This window comes from Zingiber officinale, chromosome 7A, assembly GCF_018446385.1.
Source record: "Zingiber officinale cultivar Zhangliang chromosome 7A, Zo_v1.1, whole genome shotgun sequence".
NCBI classification, from domain to species: Eukaryota; Viridiplantae; Streptophyta; class Magnoliopsida; order Zingiberales; family Zingiberaceae; genus Zingiber; species Zingiber officinale.
Window position 1 is genome coordinate 21,611,706 of NC_055998.1, and position 24,499 is coordinate 21,636,204.

Below are 24,499 nucleotides of genomic sequence, written 5' to 3' on the forward strand. Positions count from 1 at the left end.
ATGAGTCTGCCTTCCTGGAGGTATATACCGGCCGATATTGAACTATCTCCTTGGAGGTATGTCTTGATTGATATTGGTCTACCTCCCTGGAGGTATACCCCGCTCGATATTGGCTTACCTCCCTGGAGGTATATCCCGGCCGGTATTGGCCTACCTCCTTGGAGGTATGTACCGGCCGATATTGGCCTGCCTCCTTAGAGGTATATCCCACTCGATATTGGCTTGCCTCCCTGGAGGTATATCCCGACCGATATTGGCCTACCTCCTTGGAGATATGTACCGGCCGATATTGGCTTGCCTCTTTGGAGGTATATCTCGCTCAATATTGGCCTGCCTCCCTGGAGGTATATCCCGCTCGATATTGGCCTGCCTCCCTGGAGGTATATCCCGCTCGATATTTGGCCTACCCCATTTGAGGTATATCCCGACCGATATTGACCTTCCTCTCCAGAGGTATATCCTGATCGATATTGGCCTACCTCCTTTGAGGTATATCCCGGCCGATATTGATCTATCTTCTCAACTCGGCTATCTCCTTTCCCTTCCTCACCGGGGATCCATGAAACCTAACCCATATCACTAGCTTTCCCTTCAAGTTTAGTCGAAGGAGGTGTAACCGACTGACTAGACACAGGTCTGATTTTGTTTTTTCTTTACCCGTGACTCTGCCACGGGTACTGAAGTGACCTTACAAATTTTTTGTACAACTATCTTGTGAATCTGAGTACAGTGATCCCGTGAACCTTAGTACATTGATTCCTACGATCCTTTAAATAGGGCTACCACCCTTTCTTCGTTCATCACCTATCTCAGTTCTTTTCCCTCCTCGCCAACTTTTCCTGCTAAGAGTATGGCCTTAGATCCCCCTCTTTGGGGGCGACTCTTGTTGGACAAGGCGAGATCTATACATGAGTTTATTCAAGTTTTTTATTTAGCTAACTCCATGGTTCGAGAAACCATCCTAAAAAACGACGTTTCTCGAGATTTAGAATCTCCAACCGAAGGCGCAACTGCTCTAGAAACTCAACGAGCTTCAGAGGAATCCTCCTTACTTACGGAGGACATACTCAATAGCCCAGGGATGTCGCTACAAATGCGTAGCCCATGTTACCCTCGAGCTAGGATTGGTTGCTCTGGTAGCAGAGCTCTAGGGCTCGAACAGGGGAGAGGCTCTTTCAGTCAGCTTTGCACCATAGCCTGAATAGATCTGTCCCCTTCCCCTTGCCCTTGAGACCACCTTGCTTCATAGTTTTCTTTGTCCTGGGTAAAATATTGCCACTTCTGTCGCCCGAGCAAGCTTCCTTCGTGCTTGGTAAAATATTTTCACTTCTGCTCCATGGCAAGTTTGACTCCGATGGGACTGAAATTTTCTAAGCATCTCGAGAGCCTATGTTTGTAACTTTTATTGACTTTTCGAGGTTTAATGTTTTGAGGGGGAAAATGTAATGTTTGATCAGATTCTAAATGTAAATTCAAACAATCTTTTGTGTTGAATCGGGTAACTTTATTGAATCCTTCTAATTCATAATAATAGACGTGATGTTTTGCCCAATATCCACTTGTATATCATAAACATTGTCATTTCAACAAGTATTCTCTTGTTTATCATAGTCGAGGTTATCTGGACCGATGTTATACTTACCTCTTATGGCTAACGTTATACTTATCTACTGTAGCTAAAGTTATACCAACCAATAAGTAAAATTACTTTGCTCGATGCTAGTTTATGTTTTAAACTAACATCAATTTGGACTATGTTTTATGCCTAAATAACTTTCATTATTTTTTGTCCTTGACCTAGATTTCGTCAAACTCAATCCCTCTTCCTTTATTACACCTAGTAAATTACGTCTTCTCTTCAGAATTTCCTTGCTCGTAATTGGCTTTTCAATGGTAAGAGAATGTTGGAGGCGTATAATAAGGTGTTACCAACCCCAACATGATTCGATTTGTCGCATCCAACATAAATACTCCTTTATGATTATGTGACACACATTCTCTCTCTTTGCTGCGTCATATGGGCATTTGCCCTTTTTCTATAATCCTCAACGTCTATTGAGAAAAAAGTATTTTGATCTAACGAATGTATTCTCCAAACCCTAAACTTTTCGTCTTCTTATCAATTCTGTCCCTTTCTTTCTTGCCTTAACGTTCTTTTCTCGCTACAGTCTTTGATCAAACCTCGCGCTCACTGCTTTCCGGCGATCTCCTTTCTTCCTTCCAGTAAGTAACTTGATGTTCCTCTAGTCTTTACTTCTGTCTATGGCTGAGGAAATGATTGCTCCTTGGTATGTCCAAATGTCTTCTTCCTTTGATAAAAATGCTAGACTCGCCATCCGCCGTCAATATGAAATTCCCAGGGAATATAGCATCTTAATCCCGAAACCAGATGATCATCCTCATCGTCCCCCCGCTAATTGCGTGACATTTTTCAAGGATCAATTGATAGGAGGTTTAAGGTTTCTCATTCCTCCTTTCCTAATTGAAGTGAGCCAGTATTTTGATATTCCTTTACAACAATTTTCTCCTAACGCCTTTCGTTATCTGTGTGGTGCCTACATGCTATTTCGTCTGTTAGATATCCCTTCTACTCCCCAAAACTTTTTCATGTTTTCTTACCCAAAGTGTTCGGAGCCTAGTGTTTTCTTGTTCCAATCCTGAACTAAGATGGTCCTTTTTGAGGATATGCCATCGTCTCTTAAAGTTTGGAAATCTCGTTTCTTCTTTATAAAGTTTCCAGGACCCATTCCTTGGTCTCATGGCTGGAGATCCTCTTTACCTCCCTTGCCCGACGTCAGGGAGTTTCATCTTCATCCTTCTTTTCCTATTTATAGTGAAAAATTGTTATGTCGTCGGCTTTCTATCCCTAAGTGGCTGAGAGTCGATCTTCTATACTTATTTGGTCTAAGCCCCGTCAAGCCTACTATACAAGGCTCTTTAAGTAAAATCCTGCTTTCTTCTTGTTGATTTTAACTAACTAAAACATTTTTTCTTTTTATGTAGTGGAGAATTTTTATTCTGCTTTAATCGATGAAGAACTGCGTTTGGAAGAGGACGTCATTCGTGCGAAGGTACAAGAGCTTCTTGCTGCCATTGCTTTGCCACCTTCGGTTGAAGATCCGATTCCTCTGGTTGAGGCATCTAGCTCTCAAGTGGTTCCGGAGGCTCTTGAGGGTCCTTCTGCGAAATTCCTGTTATCCCCTTGCCAGCTCCCTCTTCACCGATGGCGGCTGCTCCTTCGTCAACTACTCCCCTTCTTGTTATCGAGCTTACATCTCCTGTGAGCTCCGGTAAATCGATAGCCGAAGTTGCTCCTGGTAAACGCCCTGGGCGCAAACTCACTAGGGCTCCTCCTCCCAAAAGGAGACTTATCCTTCCCGCCGATGAACTTGTCTCAGAAGGTTTTGTTCCTGCCGACCTTCCTTCTGACGAACCTACTTTGGCTGAGCTCTATCCTTCTCTCACCTTCCCTGCCTCACCTTCTTCCAGCACCAGTGCCCCTGGTGATGTTTCTTTCACCTTTTCATTATCTATTCCAGAATTTGGATTCTTACCTTCCTCACCCTCTTCTTATTTAGTTTTTGTTCCTCTTTCTATTCCTACTTCCTCTTTCTCTGCGGGTTCTTCTGCCATTCCCGTCCTCCTCATATTGCTAGGAGGTTCCTTTGCTAATGCTTGGGAGAAAGTTTGTCCTATTTTTGAAGAACTTACCACTCCCGAAACAATTGATCGCTTTTCCTATAGTGAAAATCAGGTATATTTATTAGTGTCTACTTATTATTCATCAGCGACTATGTCATAACCCTTTCATCAGCGACTTTCATCAGCGACTAAAAGTTATAAGTGTGTTTTTTGGGATTTAAAGCCCCACTAACAAGGATTAAAGCTGTGCCTAATTTTCCTGCTCTACTGTGACATGAACTGAACAGATAGTAATTTTTTTACATGAATAATTGGCTCTATGCACCTGCCTGCTCAAGTTCAACTAACCTTTTCCATCTTCTTTCTATTATGTTTAATCAAGAATTATATATAAATCTATGTAAAATTTTTAGTTAAAATTGGTTTAGTTTCTATTGTCTAATACTGCAAAGCCAGTTGCAACCTGCGCAGGTTCAGTTAACCATTTCAATTGCTTCTTTCTTTATACTCAATCAAGAATTATATATGTAAAAAAATATGAATGAATCTTACTCGAAGGTTTGGACTAACTTGTGTTGTGTTTAATGACTATCTTTATGTTTAAACAAGAATTGCATAAACATTCACGTAAAAGAAATTATTTTTTATATTGAATCTTAGTCAAAGATTGGACTTGTCTTATTTAATGACTAGTAAGGCCATTGGCTGGTAGAGCTTGAAGACTTAGTGAAGCACGTTTCTTCTCTTGAAGAAAACAAAACAGATCAGTTTTTTACTTATGGTTTTATTCTTAATCAATTTTTAGGGTTCTAATTAGCTGCCTTAGTCATCTTTATAATCTCATATAATAGATACTTGACACGTTTAGTTAGCTTCTAATGTAAGTCTTTATAATCGTGTTTGAGTCTCACACTTTGATAGAAATATCAAAAGTTTTTCAAATTTAACTTGAGTGAAAACACAATTTAGTTCTTAAAAAACAAAATTATAATTTCTATCTAACCATCTGATCATCATTGCCCCTTTTTTATTATTATTTAGAAAATTATCTCAAGTCTACTTTATCTTGAGGTTGAGGGAGGAAGAAGAAAAGGTAAAAAAACTAAAACAAATTAGAATGAAAACTCAATCATAAATATAAATCAGGATACACAATCTAAAATAAAATCGAATGGAATAGAGACGGTGAAATAAATCTTAAATAAGAGAAATTAAATGTTTTTCTTCTTCTTTTATTCAGACCTTTTAATCCAAAAATATAATTACAGTGTTATTTTCATAATAGGATAAAAGAAACACAGCAAAGATGAATGTATTGATCTCAGACAGGTTGATTAACAAAATAAACTATTATTGTCTCTTTTTTTTGTTAATTTTTAAAATTTTAAATTTGCCAAGAAAAAAAATTCCTTTTTTATATAAGAAAGAGCTGAAATATTTATTCATTGATATCTACAATCACTTGGTTTACTACAGTTGCCGGTGCGTAGATCTTGATCGTTCATTTTACAAAACACGATATGATTCAAACCACTTGGACGATCGCAGCCGTCCAATTTATCCCAAAATCCAACCATCAAACGAACTGCTCGGCGTTGCGGGCGGCGCGGGCGCGGCGCAAGCGGCTGCCCCAGGTCTCCTCCTCGCCGGTCTCCGCCACGGCGGACCTCCTCCGGAGCCCGTCGAGCTGCAGGTCCCAGTTCCCGAACGCAGTGACTCCAGCATCCTGCCTGCGAGCGCGGCCCTCGCGGAAGGCCGGGGCGGCGCCGACGGCGGCGGCCCAGCGGTCCCCGGAGAGGGAGAGGTCGTAGTTGCGGCGGCGGACGGGGTCGGAGAGCACCTCGTAGGCCTCGCGCGCCTCCATGAAGCGCTCCGCGTAGCGGCGCTCCTCCCCCGCGGAGCGGCACGCGTCCGGGTGCCAGAGCAGGGCCAGCCGCCGGTAGGCGCTCCGTATCTCGTCGGTCCCCGCGGTGTGGGACACGGAGAGCAGATCGTACATGTTGGCGGTCTGCACCGGAGCGCTGACCATGGCTGCGGAGGCGGAGACGCTGCGCCTGTACCGAGGGGTTCTGGGAGTGGCGACCGCGGCGGCGGGAGAGGCGGGAGAAGCGATCGAAAACATGATCGATTTGTTCGCTGCTTGGCAAGGAAACGATCGAGCTGACCAGATTGGAGTGAATCGCTTGGAAGAACCTCCCTCCTTTTTATAGACTTCATCGAGTTTCCTTGCGGTAAGCCAACCGAGGCGGCTCACGGACTCTGATGGTGACTTCAAAGTGGACATTTTATTAAAAAAAGATAAAAATTCGAAGAAGAAAATAAACAAAAAAAAGGAACACTGGCCACATCAAGCCACCCATTTCCACAGCTTCTAGAACCATCAATTAATATTATTGCCTTAGCTGCAGTTGGATCACTGTTAACAGGGCAAGGGTTCGTTTTCAATTTACCTTTTGATAGATACTGGAGCGAAGAATTTTACTTTTTACTATAACTATTAATAGATTTGGATCGATTTCAGTCGAATACCAAATGCCCTGTTAGTTTTTTCAATCACTTTTTACATGTTAGCGCCGGAAGAAGTTCTGTGAGTTATTTTTCCATACCGATAGTGAAAGACGATTCTAAGGGCCATGGCGGTGGCGAATTCATCTCTTATTGCTAGTAGAACTACTAATCATTCATCGATTTTAAAACACTATAATTAACAGATATTATATATGATGCGATAAATAAGTTAAGGTCCTGAAGTTAGGGTTGAAGTTAAAGTCATGTGATAATTCAAGTCAAGATGATGTGATGGTCAAAGACATAGTACACTCGGCTAAACGAACCACTTTTCCTAGTCAGATCTCCTAGAACAAGCTCGATTAGGCTCATAGCCGGCCGGACATAATATGTTCATCCGTCCCTACAGCCGGTCAGATCTATAGACTCATTTCTTCACTTCTCTTGAGCGTAACTTCCAGCGTATATCAACTTGGCCAGTCAGAGTCTTTTTCCGATCAACAGCCGCGCCATCTGTCCAACGCGCCGTCTCCTCTTATTTATAATTAATGTTGGACAATAAATATATTATATCTCCAAATATCACGGAACGGAAGCTGATCTGCTGATTGCTCTTCACGCATTGAACATATACCTACTTCCAGCTCATCACTACTGTCGATGTGTTGTAATTATCCAGTTGGATTTACTATTTCAAACTATTCAGATCTATCTTTATTTGTTCATGAACAAACAACGTTGACTTTTGGAGTCGTTTTCTATATCTTAAAGCTTTGATTAACGAGTCATAACATTAGAAAGAACATGGATGCTTAGCGAAGACAAGAACATTAGAAAAATGAAGAAGAAGCAAACAGTTTACAAGAAGATTAATATTTTTTTCCTTGATTGAACTCGTCTTCTTCACTTAATTAGATTTGAGGTCCCTTGAGCTCATGAAGGGTTGCAAGAGCTATTCAAGGTTTTTGAGCAATGATGCCTTCGTTGAAGATTACCAAGATTAAAAATAAAATAAAATAGACATGGATAGCAACTGAGCAGCCACTCACCCTAAAAGCTGATGTCAGAAGAAGATAAGAATATCTTCAGATACATATCATTTGATCTAAAATTAATTGTTGATCATGTCAAACAGGAGAACTTCAATTCATGATTTTATGTGGAGATAGCTACGGATTTATACAGTTTATCAAGTGGAAAGAAATAGTTGTCCATTTCAAATTAAATATGACAATTCAGCTTCGGTGGATAAGAATATGATGGACATGAAGTAATTATAGGTTTTACTTTACGAGATGCTGACGCTTTATTCTTTGTAAAAACTTATCTGAATTGATCAAAGGGAATAGAGATGGATAAACAATATCCTCATATTTTAGCTTCCTGAATAAGAGGAATTAAATGTCTTTGTCCTCTTCTTTGCTTTTCGTTTACTAATCTCTCGATCCTAATTGAATGAGTTTTTGGTAATTAGTTTACTTTTAAACTAACGTCATTTGATGAGAAATAAAATGAATAACAAACTATTCATATTTGTACCAGCAATTAGATATAACTAGTTATTTGATTCAGTCGTGAATGGGTTAAATTCAAGAGACTTTCTCTTAAAGATTATCTAAAACAATAATATACGTTCTAGTTATTCTCTTTACCCTTATCCTTCCAAAGTATTATAATCATAGAAACAAAGTGCCTTCTTAATATATTTTATTGAGGAACATCAATTTTTTTTTTTCAATCAGAATTATTTTTCAAGAAAGAAATTGAAGAATTTTCATCATTCTTTATAATTTTTATAGATGAGTGATGGAGAGGAAGAGGAGACTAATGGCCATACACCTTGCTTGCAATTATATATCTAGAAGAAGACTATCAATTCCTATACTAAATGATTTATTATTTTTTTTTTGAAAAAACAACTAAAGAATAGAGGAGGTATGATGGCCACGTCATACCGGTAAGGTATCAAGAAGGATTCCTTGCTTCTAGATCTAAAGAGAAAATTGTATTAATTTTAGATCCAAATCATTTTTAAATTGTTTTGGATTGTGGCTATAGAGCTTTCATTTTTTTTACTCTAAACCAACCCTTCATCCTTAATTATATTTAGACGATAAATGAGTTAGTTTGATTCTCTTGCCATAAGATGAACTCTACCTTCATTAATCCTAAGGAGAACGTTTAAAAAAGAATGATATCGTGAAGAAGTTCTTGAGGTGTTATCCATGATGATGGATAAGTTAATTACTATGGATAGAAATGATCAATAGAAGAGGAAAATTATGTTCTCCTTTTATATATATATAGACGCCATTATTTCCGTATAGTTGAAAGGAGTTTAAAGAAAATATTGTGCAAAACATCTTTCATCTCTCCATTTATCGTCCACACAAACCATTATAGTTAAGAATATAGCATTGCTTTTATAGAATGATAGAAAATGGTCAAATGATTCAAGTAGATAGATTCATATTGAAAGCGAGGTGAACATTAAGTATTTCTTAGACTTGGGGTAGACCTGACTACGATTCGGAATTAACGGTTCGACGGTTCCAAGCAGGTCGACCCTTAATCTTAACCACCCAAGATGATTATGGTTCACGGTTCGGAACCGTCGGTTCACGGTTCGGAACTGCCGGTTCATGGTTCGGTTCACAGTTCGCTACGGTTCGCCACGGTTCAAGATTATTATGTTAAAAAAACTAAAAAATAAAAAATAAAAAATAAAATTTATTGGAAGAAAGAGCTTGCACTTATTTAAATTGCCTACATATCCCCTTAGGGAATCAAAGCCCACGTAGTTCTTTTACATTTTTATTATTTTACATTGTCACACTCACTTCCATTTCCCGTTCATATCGATTTGTTCCTTCAGTATCAAAATCTTCGACTTCGTCATCTGAAATTAAAGTTGCATTCCTTGGATTCTTTTCTTCGCTCTGGTCCAATCGTCCAGTAATGCTTGGGCTGTTGGTGCAATATCCCCTGGGTCAAGATTGACTAGGCTTGAGTTGGCTCATGCCTGAGTCTAGATGTTTGAATTTCGATGTTTGACAATATGTGGTGATTACATGTTCAATCATCTGATTGGGAAGATTACTGGTGCAATTCCCCTCTGGTCAGGGTTTGGCCAGATTGATGTGAAGAAGAGTCAAGTAGGTCAAAGGGTTGACTGAATACTTGACTGAGAAAATCCTAATTGGAGGTTAGGCAGTTGGAAATCCTGGTGAGTGAAGCCAGGTGAAAGACCTAGTGAGTGAAGCTAGGCAGTTGGAAAATCCTAGTGAGTGAAGCTAGGTGAAAGTCCTGGTGAGTGAAGCCAGGCAGATGGAAAGTATCGGTGAGTGAAGCCGGGCAATGGGAAAATCCTGGTGAGTGAAGCCAGGTGAAAGTCCTCGTGAGTGAAGTCAGGCAGATGAGAAGTCTTAGTGAGTGAAGCTAGGCAGATGGAAAGACCTGGTGAGTGAAGCCAGGCATGTGGAAATCCAGGTGGGTCAAGGTTGACCGGACACCTGGTGTTGGAAAGTCCAAGTAGGTCAAAGGGTTGACCAGATACTTGACACTAGGAAATCCAGATGGGTCAAGGATGACCGGACATCTGGTTGAAGTCTAAGTGGGTCATGGATGATCGGACACTTGACACGAGACGGTAAGTCCAAGTAGGTCAAGGGATTGACTAGACACTTGACACAAGGAGAAAATTCCAAGTGGGTCAAAGGGATTGACCGGACACTTGGTGAAGGAGTCCTAGCAGGTCAAGGTTGATCGGATGCTAGGTATGATGTTCCAACAGGTCACGATTGACTAGATATTAAAATTGGGGACCCTAAACTTGGTTTAAGCAAGTTAAAGGGAGACCAATCGATCAACTGATCGATTGGGGTTGTGCTACGACAAGCAGTGGTCTAATCGATCGGTCGATTGATTGAGAGCTTATATCGCGAGCACAGAAGCGTTCCCAATCAATTAGCCGATCGATTGGGCACCTCCAATCGATCGGCCGATCGATTGGGGAATTGGAAATCACGCACATAAGCTGAATCGATCGAGCGATCGATTCAGGTTATTTCCAGAGAGCATAGAGGCACTCTGAATCGATTAGCCAATCGATTCAAAGCCTCCCCAATCAATTGAGAGTCATTTAATTGATTGGGATCCGACCGTTGCGCAGGTTATAGCCGTCGGCAAGCGTTTTCCTCCACAGGTCTTCCTCTCCGATGAGCACAGCGACTTGTGTGAGATCTCAGCGAGCTTCTCCACACTTTCACTGTCGGTTCTTGAAGGCTCTTGGGGACAAGTGCTGGTGCACTTCCAAGGTTCAAGAGGCAACAACAAGCAACAGGCAATAAGCAAGCAAGAAGAAAGGGTTTTCATTTGTATTCTTATATTTTTCTTCTTGCGTGTGTTGTATTTTGTTGTGTGAGTTTGTATGAGGCTTCTCCACCTCTAACTGTGATCGAGAAGGAGTGTTTTTATTAGTGGAGAGCATTTCGTGTGTGGATCCTTGGATTAGTCACCTCTTCTTGAGGTGAATATCAAGTAAATCCTTAGTGTTAGCGTTGTGAGTGTGTTTCTTGTTGTTTTTTCCGCTGCGCATCATCGAAGAAGCACATCAACAAGCGCGACGAGCTATTCACCCCCCTCTAGCACATTTCAACCCTAACATGGGCTTCCAATGAGTCGGGAGACAAAGTTGATCATCGTTCATCTAATATGTTGCCACCGACACCGAACGTCTGCTCTACAGCAACAGTTGACATTGGACAAGCTAAAATTTTTTTGGCGATCACGGAGAGGACGGGAAAGCTTTGAGCCTTCTGTGACCACCACTTTAAGATATCAACATTTTTGCTATCTGCTTCATTAAAATTAAAAGAAGTCGTAAAATAATTCTCAAGTTCCCGTGTGGAACTTGAGGATTCTCGTGGACGTTTTGTCCGTTCTTTTAATAAAAATTGTGCTTTGTAAGTTTTAAATTACTATTAGTAGTTTATTGTATTTCAGAAATATTAATTTTTGTTCCATATTTTACATAATATCGATTATAAATATCATATAAATAAATTCTAACATTATATATAATATTAACTGGATCAGAAGAAGAAGAATCTTTAATTGAATTAAAGCGTCATAATATAAAGTTAACATTTCTTATAAAACTTCTAATTTAAATCTAGGATCTAAAGCAAACTCAATTAAATAAATTTTAGGAATAAAATAAAAATATTTTTACCATTTAGTTTTCACAACTAAGATGCAAGGAGATATAGATTCATTATTAATATGTTCATTTAAAACTAATACTATACTAGTGAAATTTTCTAAAACTAATTGAGTAGTGGGATAATAAACACCGGAAAGTTGTTCGGTTGCATCATTAAATACTTTTAAAATTTCACAAATACTACTACAAATATTCCATTATTGTGAAAATAAATGTATATTAGTATTAGTATTTTGAGCAAAAAATGAACATAATAATTCTTTATATTCAAATGAATCTTGTAATAATTGGTATGTTGAATTCCAACGTGTTGGTACATCACGTGAAAATTTTTTATGCTTCATTCTATTAGTTTTACAAAACCTACCTCATTATTTCATTTTAGATGGATGAGACTATAAATAAGAAATTGTAATTCTAATTGGTTTAATACAACTTTTTAAAATTTTTATCCATCTTGACTTCATAAATTTAAAACATGTCATACACAACGAATATGAAAAAAAAACCCGTCAATAATAGGTTGGCAAACAAATTTTAGATCATCTATACAAGCGGTATTAGAACTAGCATTATCTAATGATATTGAAAATATTTTATGAGTTAAGTCATATTTTTATAAAATTAAATATAATAATTGTGCGATGTTATGAGCATTATGTGATTCATCAAAAACTCTATAAGCTAACAATCTTTTTTGGAGGTTACAAGAGTTATCGATTCAATGGCAAGTCATACCCATATACGAATGTGTTTGCCAATGATCACTCCAAATATCGGAACATAAAGAAACTTTATTATCTAATTTACTAAATTCATCAATTAAATTATTTTTTTTCTTGTTTTACTAATATTTTAATTGTATGAGTAAGTGTAATTCTAGGAACACATTTAGCACATGGATTAAGAGATTCTTTACAAAAATCTTCAAATATGCATTTAGATCTAAAACTAAAAGAAAGATGTTCTACGGAAACAAATTTAGCTAATGATTATCTTAATTTATTATCTGAATATAAAAAAAATCAGAATCGGCACTACCGCTAGTTGAAGAAAATCTTGATAATTGTGTTTGCGAACAGTCGAGTCCATATTCCGTTGGGTGCTTTGTTTCTATATGTCATTTCAACGACCCATAGCCACCGTCAGCTTAGAATTTGTAGGAAGCATTGCAGTGCTTACATTTTGCACGCATTTCTCCCGACGGAAGAGTAACCTTCTTAAAATATTTAGTGAAAATAGAAGACATTAGAGGAGGAAGTTCCCGAACCTTAGAAGTAATTGCATTGGTACTTCCTTGTGTTTCGGGTGTCGGATTCGGAATATGCTCGATCTCATCATCGGTGGATTGAATGCTGAGGTCCTCCTCCCGCGAATTCATTATTTCCTTTCCCTTTCGAGCTCGAGATGATGCACATCCGTGACCTTCTTCCATTGTAATTGAAAATTGGAAACAAAAGCGTGTAGAGAATACGAAATTGAGATTAAGAGTAGAGAAGATGTGTGTGAAAATGATGAAATGAGCTTTCTATTTATAGAGTTTTGATAGTAACAAACACTAAATTATAATCATTGATAAAAAAATGGTCAAATGATCATAACCGTTGAAAAAATACCTAAAAACCCTCTCACCCTCCCCCAACGACTAGGAACCGTCGGTTAATCGACGGTTCAAGCCGTTAAAAAAAAAATAAAATGGTTGAACCGACGATTAACCGATGACTCACCGATTTTGCACCAAAAGAACTAGAACCGGCCCGGTAACTTGCCGGGCCGGTTTCGGTGTGACCCGGCTAACCGAGTCAATAGGTAATCAGCCTGTTAATCTAGTTATGGGTCCGAATCGAGTCTGGGCCAAACTCGACCCGGGGTCGAGTCTACTTGGAGGCAAAAGGTAATATATATGTTGAATTCGGACGTCTCACGTGATCGATTTTTATTTATAGAGACATAAATCAGGAATAAATTTATCATTAAACAATGACTATTATATGAATGGAGGGCAACAAATTGACAATGACCATCTGTCTATTGTGTGGGGCAAGTATTCGTTTGACTTGTCTGTATTAGAAGTTGCACATGGGTATGGGTGAGAATAGGAGATTAAATTATACTATAATTTTAATTAAATTATAAATAAATAATTTTTCTTTTTTTAAAAAAACTCTATGTCACTAGATTCATAGAATCCAATTAATGTGATGATTATTTAATTGTAGGTTAATATGGTGGGCTACTATTGTCAGTTGGTGCCCGGTGATCCAGACAAAATTTATGAAAAACTTTAGAATCATAAATGAATATAGGATATATAATATTATATTGTATCAAATTTATTAGCCAACTGTGTCTATTTCGAGTCTTGAATTGGTGGTCGAGTCAACCCGAGTCCAATGCGAAGTTCCATAAATATAAAATCCATTAGAGAATGGAATATGCAAATAAATCATTATTTTCTTCCCAAGTTTTATGTCTCTGTTAAGTTAATTAGATTACAATAATTAAGTATCACCTAGAAGTGCTAATAGAAATGTTAACAATGACGCTCTTGTAAACAATCTGTTCATCTTTTGCTTGTTCGTTTTTTATTTAAAAAGTTTAATAGAAGTGTACAAAAGGCAAATCTAACTATTTTTTTTTCAATGAATTATATCTATGGGTTATAAGGGGCCTCTCTAGTTACATCAGAACAATTTGTTAATTACTTTGTGGTTTATTTAGATTGTTATCATTTCATTACACACAAAAAAGGGCATTTCTCAATATAGATTTATAGAGATTTAATCAAGAGGAGGAGGAAGAAGGAAGAGTAGTGTGATCGTGACTTAAATTTGGATTTTCTTATGACTTTCTTTCTTTTCATCTACAACCTCTATTTTATTATTTTTTTTAAAAAAACAAGAAAGAAAAATTAGATAAAGACAATAAAATATGGCACATCGTGTAAGCTTCTGGAATGATTTCTTTATTTATTACCGACAGTTGATTATCAATGGATTTTATCATTTATTTTTTCATATAATTTGAAGACGGATTATATAAGAGATGTTTAGGATGAATGTAATATCTTTTTATTACATTGTAATAGAATGATTCTTTTATCCAAATGGCCCGATAATTTATTCCTTTAAAAAGATATAAGGCCATTAAATGATAATTTCACCTTTGAACCATAATAATGCTTCCTTTATTAACAAGGATTGACTCCTAAAGGAGATGAGATGGACTCAGAGTATGGAAGGAGTGGACTCAATAAAAAACAAATTTATAAAAAAAAACGTGTAATAAATTTAATAGTAATTTTTTTTAATTTTTTTTACAATAAATAGTAATAATAATTTTTTTTCGATATATATACACTTGGCCTCCACCTTTCATGAACATGTTCATTACTATACTTTATATATATTTATATTAATGAGCTGATTTCGAAAATTTAACTTTTAAATGAGTTATTTTTGAACTAAGCTCGTTTAATTTTTAAATGAGTCATGCCATTTTTGAGCCGAGCTTGAGCTGCTCGTGAAATATTTAATTTCATTACGAGTAGAACTCGAACTTAAGAATTAAAACTCGAATCGAACTCGAGCTGAGCTCAAACTTAGGTAAAATAAATTATGCTCGAGCTTGAGTCTCTTATCGTTCAATTCGACTCGGTTCGATTACACCCTTATTAGAGAGTGTGGAGCAGCCCTTCCAAGGCGAACCTGTTACTCTAATTAAAACATTGTTAGCCGCCTATTGGAAAATTTTCGTAAGACCGTACTGATTACTCCCAAAATTAGTTTGTATAAACTAGATAGCTAATGCGAAATAAAAAAATTTAAAGCATTGTAAATATTATATTAAATCATTTTATTTATACTAATATATTTTATAATATTTTTTTTAGAATAGGCAAGAATATGATATTAATTCGACACTATTCTATTCTTGAGCTACTTTGTATATTGATGCAGCAGTTTTATGTAGTCCTTATGTGCCCTATATGGTCAAAAGTCATGCTGATGTATTAGTCAAAATTAAGAGGGTTCAATCATGACCCAAAGGGAATGGAACTACGCTAAGATAAGACTCAAGTTTGACTAAACAAGATCAATAAGCTTATCCCATAGATTCAAGATTGATTAAATGCAATTCTAAGCTCCCAACTCACCTCCGGGCTTGGTTTTAGCAATTGACTCCGATTTCGACTCCATCTCTGTCTCAACGACTGACAGTAACTCCATCTCCAATTCAGTTTCAAGACTGACTTAGACTTTGTCTTCATCTCAGTCTCAGCGATTGACACCGACTCCAACTCCATCTCAGTCTCAAGATTGACTTCGACTCCATTTCCATCTCAGTCTCTGCGACTGACTCCGATTTGATCTCGAGCCCAACATCCACTCTGGTTCAGCATTAGATTTAGGTATCCCCTGTGTCTCAGCCTCAATTGTCAACATCCACTCCGGCTTAGTCTCAAATCTCGACAGAACCGACCTGGCTCAACCTCAGTCACCGACATCGCTTATGGCTCGACCTTAGTTGCTAACCTCATCTACTCTCAAGGTCACTCAACACTAACTTCAATTCCTCATTCCATCATTCTCAGATCAAGTTCACACTCTATGTGGTTTATATATCAAAGGTATGAGAGTAGCATGTGGGTAAGGAGGTCATGCAACTGTTCCATCATTGAGAATCACATGTGTCACTGAATAAATGGAGAGGTGATTATAAGATTATTAGATCTGGTCTCCTATATACTTCCCTCCAAACACGTGGTGCTTAGTGAATGACAAGGTAACTAATGATTGTCAGATATCATCTTCTTTGCTGGTTCATACGAGAAAGATAGAGGAGCACATTCTGCAATAGTTGAAATGGAAATATTCTCCTAACAGTTATATAAACACTCACGAAGGTAATGGAAAGGGATCCCCAATTTTAAACCCTCAACCAGGTACTCTCCTTCTTCTCCATCTACTTCCTCTCACATATCATCTCAAGCAAATCCTAACTTGAGCATCGGAGTGGCCTGTTAGGACTTCTTAGCGCCAGTCTAATTCTCTTTTGAAGTGCATTTTAGATTCTTTCATTTCGATCATCGATGATCTCCGGAGAAAGCAAGCATCAACACGTTCATTAACTCGTAGCTTGACCATCCATGGCATTCAGTTAAAATAAATTAGCACTGTCTGTAGAAACTCTGAGCCAAGATGTTGTAATAGTTAGCACCAAAAGGATTACTGACAAATACGACTATTATGAGGAGAGAAACTGCAAGAAGGCATGGAAGACTCAAAGACAAGGGGTTTGCTCCTTATAGGAAACATCCGTTCCTCAATCGATGCATGGAAAAGAGGAAGCTCAGATTGTACCAGGCCAACCCAACCAGGTCACGTAGATAGTAGTTGATTTGATTCCTAAACTTAAAGAAAGATTGATCGCTTGTCTCATCTGAAACAATGATGTCTTCACCTGGTCTCCCCATGAAGTATATGTTGGTGCAGGAAGCATCCGACGATCGAATCTAAGTTTTGATAATGACAAAGGGATTCAAAGTTAAGATTCTCTGTTATCTAACATGTTGAATGAGTGTTTCAGGAAAGTCCTAACTGCGGTTAGGCAGGTGAAAACCCTAGGGGGTGGTAACCCTAGGTGGAGAAAAGTCCTAGCTGCGGTTAGGCAAAGGGAAAAACCCTAGGGGGTGGTAACCCTAGGTCATAGGGGGTGGTAACCCTATGCGGAAAGTCTTGGTAGGTCGATGACTTCAGGCAAAAGTCCTAGGGGGTGGTAACCCTAGGTGGAAAGTCCTGGTGTCGCGAACCAGGTGAAAGACTGGACTGGCCGGGAAGCGGATATCCAGCAGAAAGTCCGGAAGCGTCGAGTACTGAGCAAAAGTCCAGTCGATCTGGAGGATCGACTGACAACAAGTAAATCTCCTGAGTGGAGTAGGTGAGGACGCGTTCCCCGTAGAGGGAACAGTAGGTGTCGGGTCGACCTAGGGTTTCCGGTCGGAAACCCGAAGTCAGACTCGGATAGTCTTGAGACTGTCTATACTTCATTTATCATATTTATTGTGTTATGTGCTAACTTTGTGTTGCAGGGTAGTGTTTGGGACTAACGTATCTTGCAGATGCAAAGGAGCAACCTAAAGCCTCGGATGAACAGTGTCCGAGGCGCCTTCATGGAGCTTGGAGGCGCCTCGGGTGCAAGGCTGGAGCTGGCTGCGAGAAGCTGTTCAAGGCGCCTTGACGAACAGTGGAAGGCACCTTGAACAGATGAAGGCGCCCTGGTGAACAGTGGAAGGCGCCTTGAATCTGTGATAAGGTTCGACCAGTTCGCCCCTTATCTCCGCGGCTGACTCGGCTGATTCAAGGCGCCTTGGTAAACAGTAGAAGGCGCCTTGAACATCCTTTATAAGAGGTCTCGACCAGCAGCTCTCGATATCAAGTTTCCGAATAATCTTTTGCTACGTGCTGCGAACCTGACGACCCAGAAGTACTGTTACACGACACCAACGACCTGGAACTACGCTTCTCCATCTTTAGTTGTCGGTATAAAGTTTATGAGTTGTAAATTCCTATAATTGTAAAATTATCGTGCTTATAGTTGTTGCCCACCGAAAGCGATCAAGGATCACGGGCCTTCGAGTAGGAGTCGATCTAGGCTCCGAACGAAGTAAATAGTTTGCCTCTTTGTGTGATTATTTTTATTTCCACTGCATTTACTCGAACGGTTTTACGATTCCGAAAAAGTGAAAGCCGCGAGAGCTATTCACCCCCCCCCCCCTTCTAGCGCAGTCTCGATCCAACAGTATAGGCATACACCCACTGTGGTGGAGCATCATCTCCACATCCTTCAAGAATCTTGACCTGTTCTCCAAAAGAAATGACATTTTGCACCTGAGTAAGACAAAGTGATTCGAGAAGATGTTACCAAGCTTTTGGAGGCAAGACATATCCAAGAGGTCCAGGTCCATATTAGTTGGTAAATGTGGTTTTGGTACCTAATCCATGAGACAAATGGTGTGTCTGCATCGATTTCTAAGACCTAAATAAAGTTTGTCCCAAAGATTGCTACCGCTTCGCAGGATCGATCAACTGGTCGTCGACTCGGCGTCAGGCTATGAACTCAACTGCATGTTGGTTGCCTATTAGGAATACCACCAGATCCCTTTAGCCATAGAGGGCTAAGAAAAGGTTAGTTTCGACATCTCTGATGGGACTTTCTATTTTACAGTTATGTCTTTTAGACTAAAGAATGTAGGAGCTACCTAACAACAATTTATAGATTGTGTCTTCAAGCACCAAATCGATCACAATGTGGAAGTATACACGGATGACATATTAATCAAGTCAACTCAAGCTGAGAACTTAATTGCCGACATTGAGGAGACATGCAACACCTTACGAAAATACGACCTCAAGCTAAATCCAAGCAAATGCTTGTTACTCGGCTGTGTTGTCACTGAGCAAGGGATCGAGGCCAATCTCGAGATAGTTAGAGCTTTGAAGAACATGAATTCCCAGAGAAATACTAAGGAAGTTCAGAGGTTGGTCGGTGAATCACCGCACTACCTTGGTTCATTTCCCAATCAGCCGCAAAAAGCCTTCCCTTCTTCAAAGTATTACGCAAGGCAATCCAATTCTCATGGGATGATAAGTGTGAGCAAGTTTTCACTGATCTCAAAGTGTATTTAATGAACCTACCCATTTTTTCCAAACCTGTGGAGTAAGAATCTCTCTAGCTATATTTATTGGTTCTTGAAGGAGCTTTCGGGTTAGTCTTAGTGCGGTAAGAGGGTAATATTCAACAACCCATCTATTTCTCAAGTCATTTTCTAAAACACTGGAAAAACTAGCTATGGTGTTAGTGTTGACAACCCTCTGGCTTTGTCCTTATTTTCTCTCACATCTTATCACGGTGCTCACCAATAGCACCTTGGATCGGGTGTTGACTAATCCAAAGGCTTCTGGGTCCCTGATCTAGTGGACCATCGAGCTTGGCAAAAATGATGTCTGGTATTAGCCAATGACGACTACTAAGGCTTAAGCCTTAGAAAACTTCCTAACTGAGATGTCCTGCTCAAAAGTGCAAGAGACCTGAAAGATCTTTGTTGACGAATTGACCGCCAAGAAAGGAAGTGGAGTGGGGGTCTTACTGTGCTCACCTCATAGAGATACTTTTTATAAAGCTCCACTTCCAAGCCTCAAATAATAAGGTTGAGTATGGAGTTCTACTTATCGGTCTCCAGGCCTCCAAATACATGGGAGCTGGCCGAGTTATTATCCACTCAGACTCAGCTAGAAGCTCAGCATCTCGAGGGCACTTTTGAGATTCATGATGATTGATTTCAGCATTACACTAAGGTCTTTAAAAAATGAAACCAACTTTCAAGAGGTCATTATACAGTATGTGCCCCAAATAGAGAAGCAAAAGGCAGACAAGTTGGCCAAAATGGCCAGTACCTTGGCAACTTGGGAGCTAGAAGAGCCCATTGCCAATGACTAGCTGGTCACTCACATTGATCATGTACCTCAAGTGATCAAGCTGACTGGAGAACCCCCCCTTCATTTTTTTCTTGAGACACGGTACTTTATCCGATAACTTGTAACATGGAGAAGGCTTGGATCCTTAAGAGGTAGTCTATGCATTTTACCTTCGTAGAAGATGTCTTATACAAGCATGGATTTTCTTGTCTCCCCATCTAGTGTCTAAGCCCCAGCAATGCCGACTATGTCATGAAAGAAATCCATCAAGGTTATTGTGGAAATTACATTGGATGTCAGACTTTAGCATGAAAGGTCCTCTTGGCTAGTTACTTTTGACCTATTCTGTAAGCCGACACGACTCAACTAGTGGGCACCTGCCTCAATTGCCAGAAGCACCAACCTTTGCCTCATCGTCCCACCGAGTTACTGAAGAGATCCACAGTATTATGCTCTTTCGACTAGTGGGGAATAAACATCATGAATCCCTTTTTGATGGGGCCCCACTAAAAGAAGTTTCTCTTGGTTGTGGTAGACTATTTCTTAAAATGGGTGGAATCTGAGCCCTTAGCTCAGATCATGGAGAAAGTCATCCTCAAATTTATATGGCAAAATATAGTATGCTGATTCAGCATCCCTCATAAACTAATATCAGATAACGACCGACAATTTCAAGACCACAAACTCAAAGGATGGTGCTAGGATTTTAGCATTCAACAGGCCTTTACCTTAGTCTATTATCCTCAAATCAACAGTCAAACGAAAGTTGTCAATCAATAACTAATTCGAGGATTGAAGACCAAGCTTGACCATGTCAAAGGTACCTGGGTGGAGGAACTTCCCATTATTCTTTGGGCTTATCAGACAACCCCATGCGATATCTCTGGGATGCCTCCTTTTCACTTAGCCTATGATGGAGAAGTAGTGATCCCAATTGAGATCGACCTTGAATCAACCTAGATCAGCACATATGGAGATGTCAAGGAAAACTCAATAAGCAACTTCTCGAGATAGACTTTGTGATAGAAACCCAAGAGAAAGCAGAGATACGACTTAAAGCCTACCGGTAATGCATGATCCAAGCCTATAATAAATGTGTCATCTCTCATTCATTCCAAGTCATAGACTTTGTCTAGAAGAAAATGAAACCTAGGAGAGACGTCAGCAAGCTGGAGCCACGTTGAGATGGACCCTATCGAGTCATTCACCAATTCGATTACGACGACCTCCAAGGAAAACAACTCAAGAGACCTTGGCATGCCACACATATAAGGCCTTATCAGGTCTAATTCTGAGTATCATTATTCTATGTTTTATCTTTTTTTGTAATTCATTCTTGAAAATATTCACATTTGTCTAGTAAAATCATACTTTTTTACTATCTTTTCTTATGCAATAACCTTATAATGGGAATGGAATTCCTAGCTCCAAGGTAACTCAGTATTTTGACAAATTTAAAAGCTCAATAGCCCTCTTAACCCCACTCGTTAACGGCTCAACATTTGATGGTTTCAATGTCTTAACAGATTCATAATCTCAATATTTTAAGCACTCTAAAATTCAGTAGCCCTCTTATATTATATTTGAGAGATATCCTAAGGAAATCGCCTTATGGTTGCACTATTTATTGAATAAATAAAAATTTATTATTTGAGTGTGCATATTTAATGTATGTGATTGGATCTTAAACTCATTTACTGAATGTCCACAATGCAATTAATAACATGAGAGGATTTGTGATTAGATCACAACTAGTGGACATCTCTACATGTATAATTATCAATGTATTAAAAATTTCTCTAGTTAATGAATTAATGTATTCAAACATCATTGATTCTTTAATACTAGTATGTGTTATACTTCTTGGTCTAACCAAGCAGATGTTCCTCACTAGCTGAAGATATTCAGATGTCGAGAGCTAAATATGGATGATAGTTATAGTAACTAGTTTATTAAAGTGACCTGCTGTAAGACTTCATATGGTTCTCTACATATGTGGATATTGTATGTATCTCAAGTAGTTTTGATGTGGTCAACCAAGTTTAGTTAGGTCCTTTGTGTATTTGATCCTTGTGTCTAAGTGTGCAAGAACTTAGGAACACAAGAAGTCGAGCGGAAGACGTAGCTAGTGAGAAGGATGACACGGGAATGGTGGGCTTAGTGCATTCGAAGGAAGATCTGCTATAGAAGAGTACACCGATGGACGAGAAGGACGTGCACGGTGGTTTGAGGGATGAGAAGCTAGGAAGGAAGGCTACTCGAGAAAAAGGTCGGAGCTGGGTTCAGGTGAGCTCAATTTCGGAAGGTTAGAGCAAGGTTTATTATTGTATTTGATATGTATTGTGAGTGTGTAGGATATAAGTACAACAAGGAAAGCCCAAGGGTGATCTTGGCAAAGGAGGAAAGTCCAAGGATGAGTCTTGGCGATGTAAGTCCAAGCATGTAGTCTTGGCAATGTAAGTTAAAGTGTAACTTGACAATGGATGAAGTTTCGGAGGCACGACCTCTTGGCAAAGGAAGACCTGACAACAATGGCAGGGCCAATGGAAGCTCCAGAAAGCAAGACATGAAGGATGGAGAGACATCCGAGAGATACAAGGCTGATGGAGGAGGCTAGAAGGCTAGGTCTAGGTTGGTCGGGCGAGGACGAGTGTTGAGTGAATGTACTCAGGGATTAAATCCTAGGATTAGGGGTTTACTGTAGCACTATTGCAACAGTACTGTAGCATTTACTATAACAGTCGACTAATATTTTCATTAGTCGACTGGTACGGTCGACCGGGCAGTCGACTGGGAGCGAACAGAATGCTTCTGTTCGTTCAGTTAGTGTGGAGCAGTCGATTGATGGAAGTATCCGTCGATTGGTATCGAGCTGTTAGGTTGTAACGGTCGAATCTCCACAGAGGGCAGTCGACTGATGATTTTGGCAGTCGGTTGGTATACGGGGTTTTCCAACTCGTGGCCTATATAAACAAGCATTGGAAGCTTGGTTAAGGTTGACAAAATAGACTTGGTTAAAAGCCTATTAGAGTCTCTCAAGCCCTCGTGTGATCGGTGTGCTTGTATTCAAGTGTTTGTGGCGAGGTTTCTCCATCGACAAGGAGCTTGAGCTAGTCGGAGATTTTTCGGGGAGTCATCCACCGATGGATCGGGATCGTCCACCTTACGGACAGCTGTAGAGTAGGAGTAAGTGATCTCCGAACCACGTTACATAAACGTGTTAGAGGTTTGATTGTCTTGGTTATTACCTCTAGGTTTAGCATTCTATTTGTTAGATTTATTTTTGTATTTTTGTTGTGCACTAACATTATAAGAAGCGATCGATTTGGATGAGACGCTATTCACCCCCTCTAGCATACACAAAGGTCCTAACACCTTCTAGCCCATAGAAGGCGCCTTCCAGTGATTGTTAGTGGAGATAAAGTTTTATCTTTGACGAATAAAACTTATCTCATTGAAGGCACCTTGGACCATCTTAGAGGCACCTTTCAGCCTCGGATAGAGTTTTATAGGGGCTATAAAAAGACCCTTGGAGTTAGAAAATAATCAATAACTTGAACTACAACTCTTGTAACACTTTTCTAGTATTTCTTTGAGCTTTTCAACGATTGTAAGAGGTTTCTCCACCTACAACAAAGGAGATTTTTTAGTGCTTTTCACTGCCTTGGATTAACAACCATCTAGGTTGTAACCAAGTAAAACTCTAGCCTCTTAATTTCTTTTAAGTTATTTAGTTCAATTTTATTATTGATATTTTAATTGTGCTACTAATCGAGTCCAAAGTATGAGAAGGGGTTAATTTTATTTTGTAGGTAATTCACTCTCATCTTGCCAGCCCACGCTGATCCAACAAGTGGTGCCAGAGCCAGAACGCCTCATAAGGACTAACCACTAACTGAAGCACCGAGAGGATGGACAGACCAAGCATCTACTTGCCGAAGTTCGAGGGATAATTCGTAATATGGAAGAAACACATGGAGGTATTCTTTAAAACAGACTTTGAATTGTTTTTAATAATTAAATATGATTTTATAGCTCTCAAGGACCCATAAGGAAGTGAAAAAGAGGAGTACCAATGGATCAAGAAGGAGCCAGTAGACTTTGTAGCAAATGGACGAGCTGAATTCCATCTGCTAAGTATGTTACCTCTGCATGAAGTCAACAGAATCGACGCCTACAAATTAGCAAAGAAACTTTGGGAGAAGTTCCTAGAGCTACACGAAGGTACGCCCGAAGCTAAGCTCACAAAATGGGATATACTCCAGAACCAACTGACCAACCTCCGGATGAAAGGAGAGTTAGTAGCACAACTGCACGCCAAGCTGAAGGAATTAATAACCGTACTTACGAATCTCAGAGAACAGGTAACAAGTCGAGATTCATTAAGGTATACCTTAAATGTTTTCCCTAGGACATAAGATTGGACGTCTATAATATACTCTTATTATATTTCAAAAAATCTAGAGGTAAGTACTTTAGAGAGTTTATTTTCTACTTTAGAACCACGAATCTAGATGTACAAAATTGAATAAGGAGCCCAGTCAAAATATTGCCCTGAAAGCAAGAACAAATGATCAAGACTCTGAAACATCCATCGATGAAGATGAAGTGACATTATTGGTAAGAAAATTTAATAAGTTTATTAATC

The 24,499-nt window shown here is 39.2% G+C and overlaps 1 protein-coding gene across 1 annotated transcript; it reads right to left on the reverse strand.

The window, feature by feature from the left end:
- Window positions 1-5,218: 5,218 nt before the first annotated feature.
- On the reverse strand, window positions 5,219-5,764 carry LOC121999269 (chaperone protein dnaJ 20, chloroplastic-like). Its single transcript, XM_042553969.1, has one exon. It carries the CDS (start codon window positions 5,762-5,764, stop codon window positions 5,219-5,221), a length of 546 nt encoding a protein of 181 aa, XP_042409903.1.
- Window positions 5,765-24,499: the final 18,735 nt, after the last annotated feature.